At 43.9% G+C, this 17,079-nt stretch overlaps 1 protein-coding gene across 3 annotated transcripts in view; it reads right to left on the bottom strand.

Moving 5' to 3' along the window:
• Nucleotides 1-17,079, bottom strand: part of LOC140898617 (ephrin type-B receptor 5) — a 138,787-nt gene that overhangs the window by 86,285 nt on the left and 35,423 nt on the right. For all 3 annotated transcript variants that reach the window (XM_073312682.1, XM_073312690.1, XM_073312699.1), the window contains exon 2: nt 13,223-13,450. In XM_073312682.1, coding sequence (XP_073168783.1) covers nt 13,223-13,319 — 97 coding nt within the window. In that variant the 5' untranslated portion in view covers nt 13,320-13,450. The remainder of the gene's footprint in view (nt 1-13,222; nt 13,451-17,079) is intronic.

Below are 17,079 nucleotides of genomic sequence, written 5' to 3' on the forward strand. Positions count from 1 at the left end.
ATTTAAAACAACTTTGTGAAAAGAATATTAAAGGTGAGCATGTCCCAAGGCTTTATAGAGGGGGGGAGCCCAAGGAGGACACAACAACAGTATCAAGTGAGTGCAGGGATTTCTCCCTTTGTATGCTTTTAGGGATGCACATCACACCAAAGGAGGCAGGGTGGAAGCAGGGCCACATCTCTCCTCCATGAGGCACAATCCTTCCCTAAGCCACCTCTGAGGTGCTGCAACTCTGCACCACACCATAGTCATCAGTGCCTGAATGGCACAATCTGGCACTGGGGTGGCACTTTGACATCTCTTTGCTTCACCAGCATGTTCCCGGGGCATGGCTTCATTCTGATGGAACAGCCAATGGGTTTATTTTTTGATGAACAAAGAACATTTTCTAAATCAGGTTTGAGTCATTCCCTCTGCTTAAGTGTACCCAAACGCAGAGCATGAAAATCTGAGAAGAAAGAAAGCCTGGGCCCCGGGCTGCTGGCAGGCAGTATATTCCCCAGATGGCTTCTCTCCAGCGACCCAGGTAATCTTTATCGAGCGCATGGATATTTCACGGACTAACGGATACATGCAGCCTGGAGCTGACAGGGCTCTCCCTCCAATGGTGAATATTTAAAAAAGACAAGATGCATCAGAAACAGACAAGACTGTGCATGCACGGCACATGTGGGGAACATGGCCCTCCAATGACATAACTCCAATGCAAAGGTATGCAACAAGAGTGCAGGACATTTACAAGCACAGCACTGTTTCCCCTCCTCTTCCCCACTCTCAATGGCTGCATGTCCTGGATCAGATCAATGGTCCCATCTAATCCTGCGTCCCTGCCACATTTAGTCAGACTAGTGGCCTACCTCATCCAGGATCCTGCCTTCCACCAACACAGATCACACCACTGCTCTGTTTAGTCCAGTACCCCATCATGGAGGGAAAGTAGATCCTGCTAGGAATCCAGCCTCCCGCCATGTTAGATCAGGCCAACAATCTATCTAGTGCAATATCCTACCTAATGTAGTATCCATACCAGATCACATCACTTGATCCTTTTAGTCCTGTACCCCATCTCTGGCAGGGGACACCACCGAATATTTTAGCAGAAGACAAAAGTTCCTCATACAACATTCCAGTCAACTGAGCAACATTCTATACTGCGTTAACATCCCTCCTTGATCCATGAAGCAATCTTAAGTCTTATAAGATTTGACAATCTTGTTATCCTTACTGTTATTTTAGTGCTCACACACAAAAAATTATTGATCATAAAACTGTCCACTCTCCCTTCCTCCTCCCCCCAAATCCAGCTACAGTATCGATCTCCATGACTTTCCATAGCAGTGAATTCCACTGGTTAATGATATTCTGCCTAAAATGCATTCCCTTGACTATTCGTTCATTCTAACTTGACTACTCATTCATTTCATAGTCACCCCTTGTTCTCAAATTATGGGGCAAGATAAAAAGGAAAGGGGATAAAGAGGAATTTCCATTCTCTCCTTCTCTATTCTGAATATATTGACTCAAACTAAGAACTGTTCAGATTGGGAAGATTTTTAAAGGATTACTTCAAATTTACCAAAGATTTTGGCCAGGAATTTCCTTACATTTTTACAAAACATTTAAGAATTGCTTAGTGACAGGATTCCCTGCGGAGCTCACAGGAACGGTCCATGTTGCTCATCAATCTGTTTCACCCCCTCTCCATATGGCTTCCTATGTCTCCCAGATAGGAGCTTCCATCGCCTCCCCCCTTTCATTAAGGTCCCTGATTCTCCCATCATCATGTAGGGAGGGGCATGTAAAGTGGATTTAGTAGATTTATTTGGGAAACGGTAAAAATGCTGCTAGGTGGACCTTATTTCCTCTCAATACCTCATGTTGCTCATTCCCTCCTATACTCTCCTCTTGTCTCTGCTCTTTGCACACTCCCTCCAGCAATGCCCCTCTGCCATATACATGGGACAAATGAGACAGTCTCTACGCAATCTCCCTGGACACTTAATAACAGCCTTAAAACTGGCAATTCTTCAACAAAAAAAATTTCAAAAACACAGACTTCAGTGAGAAACTGCAGAACTGGAATTAATTTGCAAACTTGACACCATCAAATTAGGCCTGGGAATGGCTGGGTCACTACAAAAAAATAATTTTCCTCTGTTGATATTCACCCCTTCTTGTCTACTGTTGGAAATGGGCCACATCCACCCTAATTGAACTGGTCTCGTTAGCACTGACCCCCCTCCCCCCCCACTCGGTAAGGCAACTCCCACCTTTTCATGTGCTGTGTATTTATACCTTCCTACTGTATTTTCCACTCCATGCATCTGATGAAGTGGGTTATAGGCCACGAAAGCTTATGCCCAAATAAATCTGTTAGTCTCTAAGGTGCCACAAGGACTCCTCATTGGTTTTTACTCCCTCCTACACAGTTCCCTGCCCCCCCACCTCGATCTTTCCCCCTCTCACTCTCCCAAAACTAGCCCCATCCCTTGCCCATCATGGCTTCCTGTAGACCCCTCCCACAAAACCCCAAATTAGAAAATAATTATACCCACAAACCCCAAAATTCTGGTCAAAGGCTCCAATCCTTGCCAAGCCAACATATTAAAACAAATGGGGAGTTCCTAGACCTAGTCACTTTGGAGTCATGACAAGCCAAATAAGGAAACTAAAATGTAAGAAACTACATTCACACCACATTATGGTCACCCAGCAAATGGATCAGAATTCAGGATATAACAGTGTGAAACATGTGCCACCTTAAAACTGCCTCTCTCAAAACATTCTCAAGTAATCTACATATCATAGAGTTGTTTCAGCAGCCTTTGATACACCTGTGTTGCATCTTTTAATATTATTTTCATTATGAAATGCTACATTTAATTTCATTTTCTTCATTATCCAGCATATCTTTTGAGAGCTGCTGAGTAGCTAAAACTCCCATTGCCTTCTGGAAACCCACAGCCCTCAGGATTCAACACTTACACATTTTACATGTTGAGCTCTCTTCTCTTCAGGATAGCAATTTTAATAATTCTCTCAGCAGGAATATACTACACATTCAACAGGATTTTTTAGTTCCCCTCATACAGACAGATACACCTCTGAGCAGTAATTTATTACTGTAGGATCTTGTAATCTGTTGCCTCACAGAAATAAGTTTATAGAACAGCATTAACACTGTGCAATTTTATGATTTCTTGTTTGCAACGTCTCATAACAGGGGAACTAATTTGTATTTTTCAGGTGACCTATATTCAAACTGTCATAATAAAGTTAAAATATTGATTTTTCTGGCTATTGGCTGTCTCTTTTTTTTACATATTTTTTTTTATTTAGGTGGCAATAAGAAATATTATGGTAAAAAATACACAGATACCACAGTCCAGCTTTAACCAGTTTAGAAATACGTCCAGTTCTGGAAAATAGTGTGGCGCAGTGAAATAAGACAGATTGGAGTGTTGTCCTAATAGTAGTAGCTATTTTTTAAAAGAATGACTAAATAAAACAAGCAAAACAAATAAGAAAAGCCAAACAATGGTTATTAGCCAAGATGGTCAGGGATGCAACCCCATGCTCGGAGCGGCCCTAAACCGCTGACTGCCACACTGGGCATGGAAGATGGGATGAATCACTCCATAATTGCCCTGTTTTATACACTACCCCTGAGGCTCTGGTACCGGCCACTGTCAGAGACAGGATTATGGGCAAGATGGACCATGGTCTGACCCAGTATGGCAGCTCTTATGAACACAGTTCAAAAACGTACCCACCAATAGCAATTTTCATATAAGTTCAGTATCAAATACAGCAGCAGACTTTACTCTTAATAAAAATTACTTCTTTACAGTCTGCAGTCCCAAAATAACAAAGTACAGGGCAATGTTATAGAAGAGACCATATCATATAAGAGAGGGGGTTCTAAATTCATCCAAATGAGACTTGGGAGGTTGGATTTCTTGTTGGACATGCCTTCCTTAAAATGCTGCAAATTTTTTCTTTAATGAGTGAGAATCTCTGTACCCATATTCTACTTATGTTACTGATATGAAAGTTACTGGGACAGATTTAACATATATTTAGCTAATTCCAAGCAGTTAAGGTAATTAAGCAGAGGTTATACCGATGTGAAATTCTAAATGCTGATCTTTTAATACAGAAATTGCTAATTTTAAGGAGTATTCTTTTCTCAGAACATGAGGCCTCCATTCAAGGGTTCTGCTAGCTTCTGTCAAGGATGTCAGGATCGCCAAATGGCCTGAGATTAAGAAATTTGCACAAACTGTAAATCAGCAGAGACCTGGAGCTTTGGACAGTGATAATCCTTTTTTCTAGGGTGGATAAAAATAGATAATTTAAAAACACACAAAATATATATTTTTTAATTTAAATACTATTTTGTTATTTAAATTAAATACATTTTTATTTTTTTAAAATAAATCCAATTAAAATTAAATTTGAAATTATCACAACCTATATTAAGGTCTAATTTTACTGTAATCTATTCAAATCATTTACATTCAATAAAAATAACATTCAAGCACTACATGTTTGTTGCTGAAATTTTAAAGAAAGCCATACCACTGAACAAGTGGAAGTCACTGGCTAAGCACCAGGAACCAAAGTTTGTTGAATTGATAAACCAGCTTTTGATAGTAGTTGTCTCTTTTGCAGGTGCAGAGAGAATATTTTCCTCATTTCATTTCCAACTAGTTCAGTTCAAATGACTATTTCATTCAAAGTTGAGAAACCAATTGGGAGTTGAAAAAGCAGGACAGCCTATTTTCCCCTTCGATGCTATGAATTGAAGCAATGTGTGACAGGATGAGATCTACTAGTTCTAAAATCTTGTTGGACATGGTGACCAATAACAATCAGTTCAATTCACTAACGACAGATAAAACTTTTTTTTTTTAAATACCCTTCCCTTTTTCTTATGGATCCACCACATTTAAGATTTTTTTCTATTAGTTATGTAAAACTAAAATTCTTTTTTTGTTCATTTTTAATTAAATTCCAGTTCCATCCAAATACAGCTTAACATTAAACATTAGTAAAAAAAAAATCAGTCAACTAGAAAACCATACATCATTAACCATTTTCTAATATAATACAAAAATGTAAATATTAAAAATCTGAATATGTTAAACTATGTAACTGCTTCAATGAATGTATACTGAATAGTGAACCCTCGGATTAGCAAGAAAAAAGTACCAAATTTAGCAAGTGTAAAGGGTACGTTTAGTTGCAAATCAACATCCTTTAATAGTTGACAAATGAGAATCAACCTTTTTTAGGAAAATAGCTAAAAAGTACAAATGCAAACAAGATTAAAATAGATTATGCAAACCAAGATTTCCTGCTTGCTGATTTAAATCATGTTTAAAGTGAGTAATTTAAATCACTTGGATTTAAAATCAATCCACCCTGCTTTTTTCTTTTCTTTGTTGTTGCGGTTGTTTTGGTTTTTTAAAAGCTTTCAAATTGGGGAATTTCAGTGTAAAAAAAAAAATCCCTATGTTAGTGTCAGGTTGTACACAGTTAATGAGTCAGAAAAGGAAAGTCAAGAAAGTTAAGACTAAATGCCCAACTTTACTCCGCATATGCATTGTGATAATCTAATCGTATGATCACCTATTATTCCTCTAGTAATACAGTATTAAATATTTTCTTCTACAACTGAAAGGCTGATCCTGGCAACATTTGCTACTGAGTCAAGCACCTCCTCTTCTGCATAGTCCTACTACAGTCAGGCTGCCCTTTAGGGCATATAAAAGTGGCCTGACATTTTTTTCCTGCCTGTTTTTTGCCTTCGAAATATCAGGAGTATCTGGTTTTCCTTGGTTTTGCTGGAGCATCTGTTAGGGAGTGTAAACAGTGCATAATGTAAGCACTCACTCTTCATTTGATCGGTCAGGGGTGTTGAACTTTTAATACAAGCTTCTCTTCTCCAAAATGTTCATTAGTCAATGAAGTTAAATAGATGTTTACAAAAACAAAAAGGCTCCTAAAGTTTTAAACAGCCCCACTAAAATCTGTTCCCCTTTCAACTGTTCAGCCTCCACACTCTTGCCTCTTGTGATGTCATCATTTTACTAGTTCTTTATTGAGTCTTCCAGCTTAGACAGGACCCAAATTTCTAATATGAAACACAAGCAGGAGAATGAAACAGCGAAAATGTTCTTTAAAAATAAAACCTTTCAGGCCTTCTTGATACAAAATAAAGAATGAGCCCTCTCTTTTTTTTTGACTTTGCAGATGCCATTTAAAAGACTGCTTCAAAGATAATTTCTTCTCAAGGTTATTACAAGACCTCCTCCAGCAAGCAATTGATTACTGTTGGGCACTTAAGATGATTTTCACTATATTAAGCTCAGTCAGTGTAAGAGTTAGGGGTAGAATGTAGGACTGCCTGGGCTCACAGCCCGATATATATTCTCTTATGCCAGTGAGGCATTTTGGTAGGAAGATATGCTACTGAAGCAGCAGAATTATCCTTTTTACCATATCTTGAATTTGCCCAAAACATTTGGAAAGGTTATCCAGTGTGGTATGGAGCCATTCTGTAGTCTTGACAGTTCGCTGTAAAGCAAAATTAGCCACTCACCCATACAGAACACATTTTTCCTTAGGTGTGCACTTACCAAGTTTAACCAAAAAAACCAAACACACAACTGCACGAACAGTACATGATTTTCAAACATTTATAACTCAGTCAAATCAAAACCAATTTTCTATATGACAAGACTGCACACTGTTCCTTGGGGAGGGCTATTGCACTGACAAAACAACTCTAATCTCAATCATTTGGCCTCTATTATATAAAGCTGCAAGTTTTTCTTACGCATGGTTCATAAAACCCCCCATGGAGTTGGTTGTTCCTGGAATATTACAGTGAGCCTTTAGTGCAGTAGTTTTCAACCTGTGGTCAACAGACACCTGGGGGTCCCAGACTATGTCTAAGATTTCCAAAGGATTCCCACCTCTGTTCAAAATTTTTTAGGGGTCCACAAATGAAAAAAGACTGAAAACCACTGATCTAGAGGACTTACCCCTGCACTACATCAGCAATGGCTACAACGGTTCAGGAGTTTGTTTTCCAGATTGTCTAGAGTCCAGGACGGAGTTAGAACAAGCTGGAAGTTACATCAAGAACTAATCATAAACAAGAACTCAAAGACAAAGGGTTTGGTTTTACTTTTGGTGTTGTCTGTTGGGGCGGAGAAAGAAGCATCTCAGCCTGGCAGGTCCCCATTCAACTTCCCATTCCTACCCAAAGGGAAATTTGAACTCAGTGGGAGGTTACTGGGTCATTAAACAGCATCAGTCCAGCAGAGACTAGCAAGCCAGGAGGTTCAGGAGTGATTCTAAGGCCTTGTCTACATTGCCACTTTACAGCGCTGAACCTGTCTTGCTCAGGGGTGTGAAAAAACACCCCCCTGAGCGATGCAAGTTTCAGCGCTGTAAGGTGGCAGTGTAGACAGTGCCCCAGCGCTGGGAGCTACTCTCCTCGTGGGGGTGGTTTTTTTACAGCGCTTAGGAGAGTAAAACTCTCCCAGCGCTGATGCCACAACTACACAGCAACGTGAAAGCACTACCATGGCAGCGCTGCCGCAGCAGCGCATTCACGTTGGTAGTGAAGAGATACCCTGAGTTAGGCTGCTGAGAGCCAGCTTCACCTTCCAATGGACTCCAGACCAGGGACCCTCAGCACAATCCTACCCTTCTGGGGGTGGAGATCATGTAAGAAATCCATGTTATTTATTTTGCTTGTGAGTTTTAAGTTGATCAATGATTACGGTGCTGTATCACCCAGTAAAGAACTGACTCCCTATCCACCATCTGCCTAGGCAGGTGCTAGGAGGGAGCTGGGCCCATCTAAATCTGGGGTGGGGGAGGGTTTAAGATATTGTTGATATTTTATTATTCTAGTTACTCCCATTCATTCATAATCCCCTATCCTTTGTGGGATATCATTTACCTAATAAAGTCCCCCCTGTTGCTGTATTGTTACTTTTGGGATTGTGATAATTATTTTATTCCCTGTGTACTGGACTACACTCCTACTATATTATTTGACAGAAAACATTTTCCCAAGGGACAGAGTTCTTGTGTTCCAGGCACTAGCGGGGTCCCCCGTGGGTGGAGGCACCAGATGCCAAGATAAAGAACCCAGAAGCAATACCACTGAGGGTGAGAGGGAGGAAAAAGGTGGGGCTTGAGCCACACCTTAGGGGAAAGGCTGCAAATAGAGACATTTCCCTCCCATTTCCCTTTCACTGAAAAAAAAAAATTTCTCCCCTTGAAACGTTTCAAGGAAACAAAATGTTCACCTTGAAACCAAATCAGGAAATCTCAGCCCACAAATGTAATAGCTTCTCAAAGCTGTAAATGTCTGGAAACGGAATCATCATGGAAATTTATGCAACCTTAATTCTGGTGGGTTGTCTCCAGAACCCTGTTATAATGTTCAAGCAGTGAAGAGGCTACAAAAAGTATCCATCTCCAAAACACCTTGCCCACATTTTCTACAGATGTTCTATCTATTCTAGTCTACCTAGTCTATTTAAGACTACACCTGTGAAATTTCAAGGGGTTTGGGTTCCATTGCAGTGAAGCTGACGTGTCAGGGTGTCAAATCTGTGTCAAGTGTCTTCAGTCTAGTGTCCCCCTCTTATGCTGAAGGAACCCAGGATTCATTCTGAATTGCCGGGGGGGGGAGGGGGGCTGCTCACCCCGTTCTTGGCAAGTCCCTGGCCAGTTGTACCCAGAGAAGTGCACTCTCAAAGGAAAATATATATTGGGTTTTTATTCTTTGCTCTTTTTTACTTCTTTATGATGTATAAAGGAAAGGCCTGAACATTTTATTATTTTTTCCTCCCTCCAAAAGCCATAACACTTATTTTCCTATTTTTTTCCTTTATTTTTTATTCAGTATACATTAAGGTCTTGTCTGCCCTGTTTTTACCATGATTGTAGAATACTAGGATTATGACCATTCAAGCAAAACCTGGTTTGAGAAGGAAAGTGATTCATATTCCTGCTGCAGCTCCTCCATCTTGTCTTCAATCCTGCTTCATACCTCTGGAGGAACTTTGCTATGCTGAAGCATTGAACAAAGGACTGAATGACCCATCCCAGCTGTGGATGTTCTCCAGAGACTTGATTTGAACCTGCCGTTTATTCTTTCACTGCTGCAATCCTGAACCAAGAACTTTGCCATTACTGTATGTAACTGATTCCATTTAACCAATTCTAGCTCTCATCTATATCTTTTTTCCTTTTATGAATAAACCTTTAGATTTTAGATTCTAAAGGATTGGCAACAGCGTGATTTGTGGGTAAGATCGGATTTGTATATTGACCTGGGTCTGGGGCTTGGTCCTTTGGGATTGAGAGAACCTTTTTTCTTTTACTGGGGTACTGGTTATCATAACCATTTGTCCCCATAACGTGTGGCACTGCTGGGGATACTGGGAAACTGGAGTGTCTAAGGGAATTGCTTGTGTGACTTGTGGTTAGCCAGTGGGGTAAAACCAAAGTCTTCTCTGTTTGGCTGGTTTGGTTTGCCTTGGTGTGCCTAGAAACCCCAGCCTTGGGCTGTAACTGCCCTGCTTTAAGCAATTTATCCTGAATTGGCACTCTCAGTTGGGCCCCGCCAGAACCAGCCACGTTACACTGCGCAATGCAGAATTTTGCAGAAATTAATGTGTGCGCAGAATTTCCTCCCCCCCAGAAATGGGCTGAAGTGCTGCTGGCCGCCACTAGGGGCCGCTGGACCCAGCAGAGCCCAGCTCGCTCATAGAAGACACTGCTGGGAGGAGGGGGAGGAAGCTAGAGGGTTCCCAACAGCTGCAGTTTCCAGCACGCCCTGAGGGAAAGAGACGGTGGCATGCAGGAAACTCCACACAAGCTGGGGACTCAGCATGAGACTGTTTCTTCCTCTTGATCCCTGGGCTCTGAGGGGTAGGGGGCAGGTGTCTGGGCTGGGGGGGAGGGCGTGACTGGGTTCTGGGGACCTGGGAGGGGCAGTCTGGGCGGGGGTGCCCTGTGGTTGAGCTTGGGGGGTAGGAGGTTTGGGTGTATCGGTGGGGGAGCACGGCTGGGCTCTGCAGGGGAGGGGTTGTGGGTGTCTGGCCCCACGACTGGGCTCGGGGGGGGCAGGAGGCAGAGAAACAGAAATTGAGTTGTCATAGGGGTTTCTTTAACTTTCTACTCCTGGGGAATTTTGTATGTGTGTCTGTATTGATACAGACATACTTGCTGGCAGGTATTTTAAAATAAATTACCAAAATAATTAAAACTGGGGTGATTATGTAGTGTTATTTTGACAAATAAAATCTGCAGAATTTTAAAATATTGTGTGCAGAATTTTTAATTTTTTGCGCAGAAGTCCCCCAGGTATACAACATGTGGTATACCTCATTCAGTTCACTAAATGCTCCAACAACAACTATGTGAGTGAAGCTAGACAATCGCTGTGCTCTCAAATGAACACATACAGGAAAATGATAAAAGGCATGAACACCAGGTCCCCTGTGGGTGAACACTTTTCACAAAGCAATCAATATATCTGACCTATCAGTCCTCATCCTCAAAGGAAACCTACATAACACTTTCAAAAGATGAGCCTGGGAGCTTAAATTCATAACTTTGCTAGATACTAAAAAATCATGGTCTTAATAAAAACACTGGATTTATGGCTTATTATAGCAAACCCTGCCCCCCCCCCCTTTTTTTTTTTTTGGTCCTATGACTACAGGGGTGTTAAGTGTCCATTTCCAGCAGGTTCCCAAGTTCTGGTGAAATCTAAAGGGCTAGTACTGTATGTAGGAAACCCCGTCCACCCCCTCAGTCAGGGTGTGGAGGGTCTGGTGGCTCAGACACATGGACAGCCTATGAGCTCAGTGCAGAGGCAGACCTTCCTCTCCGGGCTTGGGGCTTCCATTATTATATCAGAGGAAATCATGTCAGCACACCAAATCAGTTTATATTATAAATCTCGGCCCATCTCTCCTCTCCCCATCCCTTTCATATAAAGACATGTCTCTTCCTGCCCTTGATCTTAGTGACAATGCTTTAAATATGGGTTTCATTTTCCCTTTCATTTGTCCCCCAGTCTCTGTCCTCCTTTCCCCTTCCCTATCTCCCCACCCTCCATTCCCCCCTCCTCCTCTCCCTCTACATCTTTCTTTCACCATCTCCCTCCTGCTTTCCAACTCCCTTTTTTTTTCCCCAGAGGCTTTCATGTGTGAGTGAGAGATGAGCATTCATCACAAACCAGTTCGGGTCAGCGAACATATGTGGCCACAGGGATTTTCCTTGGCACAAACAAGGGGGTTGTTTACAACATCTCTACCCCTCTTCTCTAATTCTGTCTCTCTCTCCCTCCCCCCTTTCACCTACACTCTCTTCTGCCCTTCCTTCTGCCAGCACTCTTCTCCTCCCTGCTTTTTCCTGTTCTCCCTCTTCCATCCTCCCCCTCTCCTTCAGTGGCTCAGCATAAACTGCCCCCTGGTGACAGTGTAGAACATTCCCCTCATGTCTGCAATTTTGGGGATGGTGGTTAAAAAACGTATGGGCAAGAGCTGCTGACTGCAGCCCGATGGACACAGTCTCATAGAAGAGTATCAGCTCTTTGGAGACTGAATTCCACAAAACAGGCATGACATGGGTGTGACGGGTTCAGTCACAGAGATCCCCTTGGGACGGTCACCTGACGTGCTGAAGTTACCTCTGAGCCTATTTTCCCTGATAGCTTGGAACTTCCAGAACCCTGCCTTGTTGAGCCAGACACAGTAGCCTGCTGCAACACAGACCCAGGTCTGGTTCATGCCCCCAAAGCTGCAGACTTTAACCAAAAACTGCTCAGCAGGTCACCTATCTCCAGCACCCAGACCCCAATGGCATCCAAACCCCAAATAAATCCATTTTACTTTGTATAAAGCTTATATAGGGTAAATTCATAAATTATCCACTCTCTAGAACACTGATAGAGAGATATGCACAGCTGTTTGCTCCCCCAGGTATTAATCACTTATGCTGGGTTTATCAATAAACAAAAGTGATCTTATTAAGTACAAAAAGTAGGATTTAAGTGGTTTCAAGTTATAACAGACAGAATAAAGTAAGTCACCAAGCAAAATAAAGCAAAAACATGCTAGTCTAAGCCGAATACATTAAGAAACTGATAACAGATAAAATCTCACCCTCAGAGATGTTCTAATAAGCTTCTTTCACAGACTGGACTCCTTCCTAGTCTGGGCCCAATCCTTTCTCCTGGTACAGTTCCTGTTAGCTCCAGCTCAGGTGGTAACTAGGGGATTTCTCATGACTGGAACCACCTTTGTTCTGTTCCACCCCCTTATATAGCTTTGGCACAAGGCGGGAATCTTTTGTCTCTCTGGGTCCCCACCCCTCCTTCTAAATGGAAAAAGCACCAGGTTTAAGATGGAATCCAGTACCAGGTGACATGGTCACATGTCCTGTGAGACCCCAAGCCTTTATTCTTCCTGGCCTGACTCACAGGAAGACTTGCACGTAAACAGAGCCATTTACAACCAATTGTCCTAGTTGATGGGAGCCATCAAGATTCCAAACCACCATTAATGGCCCACACTTTGCATAATCACAATAGGACCTCAGAGTTATACTTCATATTTCTAGCTTCAGATACAAGAATGATACATGCATACAAATAGGATGAACACACTCAGTAGATTATAAGTTTTGTAATGATACCTTACAAGAGACCTTTTGCCTAAAGCATATTCCAATTATGTCAGATACATACTCATAAGCATGTTTCAATAAAACATATGGAGTGCAACATCACAATGGGCAATAGCAATACAAGCATCCCACACATTCTAACCAATCCCCCCCTCAACTGCCTTACCCCTGGGAACAAAAGGGGAGTTTTGTCTCAATGCAGACCTTGGCCTCTCTGCCAAGACAGCCAATAGGGATGCTGAATAATGCTATTGGTGCTTATTGCAATGTGGATGCCTGTCCCACTAAGAACTGGACTAAGACCCTCCACGACTCATAAAACACTGAACACCCATCAGAGAGGGACGCATTTTGGTCATTACTGATCTGGAGCAGAAGCAGAACAGATTAGCATGCTGGAAGCTCCATAGCCTGCTCCCCAGCACCCCCTGAGCCATTCAGTCTCCTCAGGCTTTAGAAAGAGGTTACCTTAACTAAAACCTGCTCTTACCTTCCAGTGAGGCGGCTAGGTGAAACAGACAGACCAGCCACAGCCAACCCATTCCCACTGCTCTTCTCCTTGCCCTTAAGGCAGCGTTAAGATCCATGTAGCTTCTCCAGGGACTCCACCATCTCCAAACAACACCCCCCACTCCCTTCAAGAGTTCCAAGGTGGTGTTAGGTGGGTCAGGGCCTCTCCAAGCCAAAGCACAAGTGTCTCCACACAACAGGGGTGACTCTGGAGAGACAGAAGGTGAAGAAAGGAAATCAGGTAGCCACGATTTCAAGCTATAACATGGCAGCTTCATAAGTACCAAACACAACCCTACCCCAGCACATGCTGTGCCTGACCCATAGTTGCAGAGTTATATCAGACTGAATGCATGCAATGACAGCACTGCCCCTCCTCCTCATCCCCCATGCCTCAGCAGTGGTTTAGGAGGCCTCCAGACTCCTGCAGATGCTGCTGTCTCAGCAGGGAGTGCTTCACTGAGTCAGTATTGACCCAGGCCCACAGCATGGTGCTAGGGGGCACTGTTGCTGCATGGCCAAGGCCCTGTCCATTTGCAATCACTGGAAACATCCCATGGCACTTTTTCAAAAAGAGTGGAGCGGTTAAACCTTGCGCCCTTTCCAAATACCAGCCCACGTAATTGCATTTTGCCTCCTTAGAATTTCCAGGGGCAGTTTCAACGAGAAAGATTATTTTTCAGATCCTGTAACACTGTTGTGTAAGACTGCTGACACATTTCATTCCAGAGATAGATGCATTTCAGCTTCAGGACAGTTATCCCTGCAAACATTCATGGTTTTAGCCCCACAACACCTCTGGCACCTAAGGAAGCATTATCCCCATTTCCGAGATGGGGAAATAGGCAAAGAAAGTGACTGACTCTCGGTCAAACAGGAACTGTGGAACAGCCAAGGAAAGAACCCAAGTCCCAGTCTCATGCCTTTAACCAAAACTTTGTGCTGCCTCTCTGTATAAAGATAGTCTGTAAAGCCCATCCTTCGTCAGGCACCATACACACCTGCAGCAGCCATACTGAGAAAGTGGCATCACAAAGAGGATTCACTCAGCCTACCACAGTGCAACAGCTTTGTAACACCAGGTCCTTCTGGGCCCAACCATCAGCAAACACTGCTCAGTCCCCATCCCTCCACATAAATGTCATGGACACATGTAGGTTACTCATAGGAAACAATACATTTTGTTTCTTTAGGGCACCATTCATGTAGCATTCCAAAAGGCACTTCAGGGAGACAGTCAAGCATAAGCTAAGTAGAAAGACAAGGTTCTCAGGGAACACAGAAAGAGGGGAAATGGCTGGGCTAGAGGGGGGAGGGCAGAGTTGCAATTAGAAGAGCCAGGCATGCAGGGATCATCTCCAGATCCAGCAGTGAGGAAAGAAAAGCAGGGGGGAAAGTCTGGGGGAGCAGAGGGTGGAAAATTTGGGGTCGGGTAGTAGAGTGGAATTTGAGTTGCTTTATTTGTGTGAGAGAAAGAGGCATCACCAGACAAAGAGGAGAGTGTCCCTTCCCGTACAGCCCTAGTGAAACTGCACTAGAATGCTGCATCCAGAGGGATTAGAGCAGGGGTGGGCAAATTTTTTGGCCCAAGGGCCACATCGGGGAATAGAAATTGTATGGTGGGCCATAACTGCTCTCAAAATTGGGGTTGGAGTGCAGGATGGAGTGCGGGCTTTAGGCTGGGACCGAGGGTTTTGGAGGGCGGGAGGGGGATCAGGGCTGGGGCAGGGGTTCAGGAAGGGTGCAGGTTCCAGCTGGAACTCTGGGGTGGGGCTGGGAATGAGAGGTTTGGGGTGCAGGAGGGTGCTCCAGGCTGGGATCGAGGGCTGGGGCAGGGGAGAGGCTCAGGGGATGCAGACTCCAAGTGGCTCCCAGAAGCAGTGGCATGTCCCTTCTCCGGCTCCTATGCAGAGGCGCAGCCAGGCAGCTCTGCACACTGCCCCATCTGCAGGCACCGCCCCTGCGCGTAGTCGCCAGAGCAGGGCCATGCCGTAGCTTCCAGGAGCCACGTGGTGCAGCCCCCGACCCTGCACCCCAGCCAGAGTGGGGCCGAAACACATGTTCTGGCCCTGACCCAGCACCCCGGCCAGAGCACCGGAGCGGGGCCGAGCCGCGTGGTCCGGCCCCCAACCCAGCACCCCAGCCAGAGCGCTGGAGCAGGACTGAGCCATGTGGTGTGGCTCGCGGACCGGATCCAGCCTGTGGACCATAGTTTGCCCACCCCTGGATTAGAGCCACCCCAAACATCAGGAAGATATAGGAAAACTGAAGGGAGCTCAGAGAAAAGCAAGAAGCATGATTCAGGGGGACTGATTTGTGAGGAGAGATAAACAGAACTAATTAAATATAACTGGGACAAATGACTAAAATGCGTGTGTTGGGAAGTGGGGGTGAGGAGAATACAGTAATTGGCTCCAAGTCTTATAAAGGTGTAAACACTGAGAAAGGAGAGAAGCTTATTGCAGGGGTCCCAGAGAGCAAGGGGATGAAACAGAGCAAAGGGGAATATTTCAGGCTGGCTAATCAGGAAATATTTCATAACAGTGAGAACTATTAGACTGTGGTGAAATAGTCTCCCCAAGGGAAGTGGTAGAAGATCAATTGCTTGAGCCATTTAAAACTTGACTGGCAATGCCTGGGAGAATACGCTGTAGAGAGCTGTAAATAATAACCTTCAGTTCTCCTATGCAGTCTTTAATACCAAGATCTAAAAGCACTTTACTATGTTAGCAGACCCCTGAAAGGAAGATATTGTAAGTATTGTGACCACTGTTTTACAAGGAGGTAAACAGAGGAACAAAGACAAATTCAACCCAGGCGTTAAGTGCAGAACTATCCACTGAAACCAATGGAATTTTATCCACTTCTATCAGGCCTGACTTTGGCCCATGGGTGAAGTGAATTGCCCAGTGTCATGCAGTAAGTCAGTGGCAGAGCTGGGAACATAACCCAGGAATCCTGACCTTGTTCCAACCACCAGATCTCAGTCTCAGTGTTGAGTCAGACAGGCAATAGTGGGAAAATTGACAAAATGTGACTGAAGATTCTTATCAGGAATAAGGCAGAATTTGAAACAAACTGATAGAAGTAGACCCACTGTTGGCCTGGGGAAATGGCCACTCTCCTTCCCCACCCATCTGTGGGGTACATTATCTGCCTAGTTTATACTGCTTTCCTCAGTATTCCTAGCCCCAGTGAGTTTGCGTTGCTCTTTACTTGGCAGCACACATCCCTTTGTCAGTCTGGATTAGGTTGGAAAATTCTTTTCCCCCCTTAAATAAATTGTGGCTAATCCCAAAAGCTGGTTTTGATTTAGACAGCAGCAAAAACGTAAATACCTGCACATTTCAGATGCTATCTCTTCCCCCAGCCAACATGCTGGCCCAAAAATAAGGACAATGGAAGATGTTATGGCTGGGGGCCATGTATATATATGGGATGGCAGGAGGAAGCATTTCCTTCAGAAATTGAGGAGTACTGAGGCCCTAATCCCAAATTTAGTCTCCTGCCCTTTCCTCCCACTCCTGCTGGAAACCCAGACCTGACCATCTCCTGGTTCTTCCATCCTAAGTGTCCTGCACACACCTCTTCCAGTACTGAACCCTCCTGTTACTAGGGTGACCAGACAGCAAGTGTGAAAAATAAGGACAGGAGGTGGGGGATAATAGGTACCTAAATAAGACAAAGCCCCAAATATCAGAACTGTCCCCATAAAATTGGGACATCTGGTCACCCTACCCGTTACTTCTCAGCAACCTCAATCTAGCCCAGCTTCTCACCCACCCCTTCACTACTACAGACAGACACCCGTCCTGGTCACCCATGCAGCTCCTTCTT

The sequence above is a fragment of the Lepidochelys kempii genome, chromosome 1 (genome assembly GCF_965140265.1).
Source record: "Lepidochelys kempii isolate rLepKem1 chromosome 1, rLepKem1.hap2, whole genome shotgun sequence".
In the NCBI taxonomy this organism is placed as follows: domain Eukaryota; kingdom Metazoa; phylum Chordata; order Testudines; family Cheloniidae; genus Lepidochelys; species Lepidochelys kempii.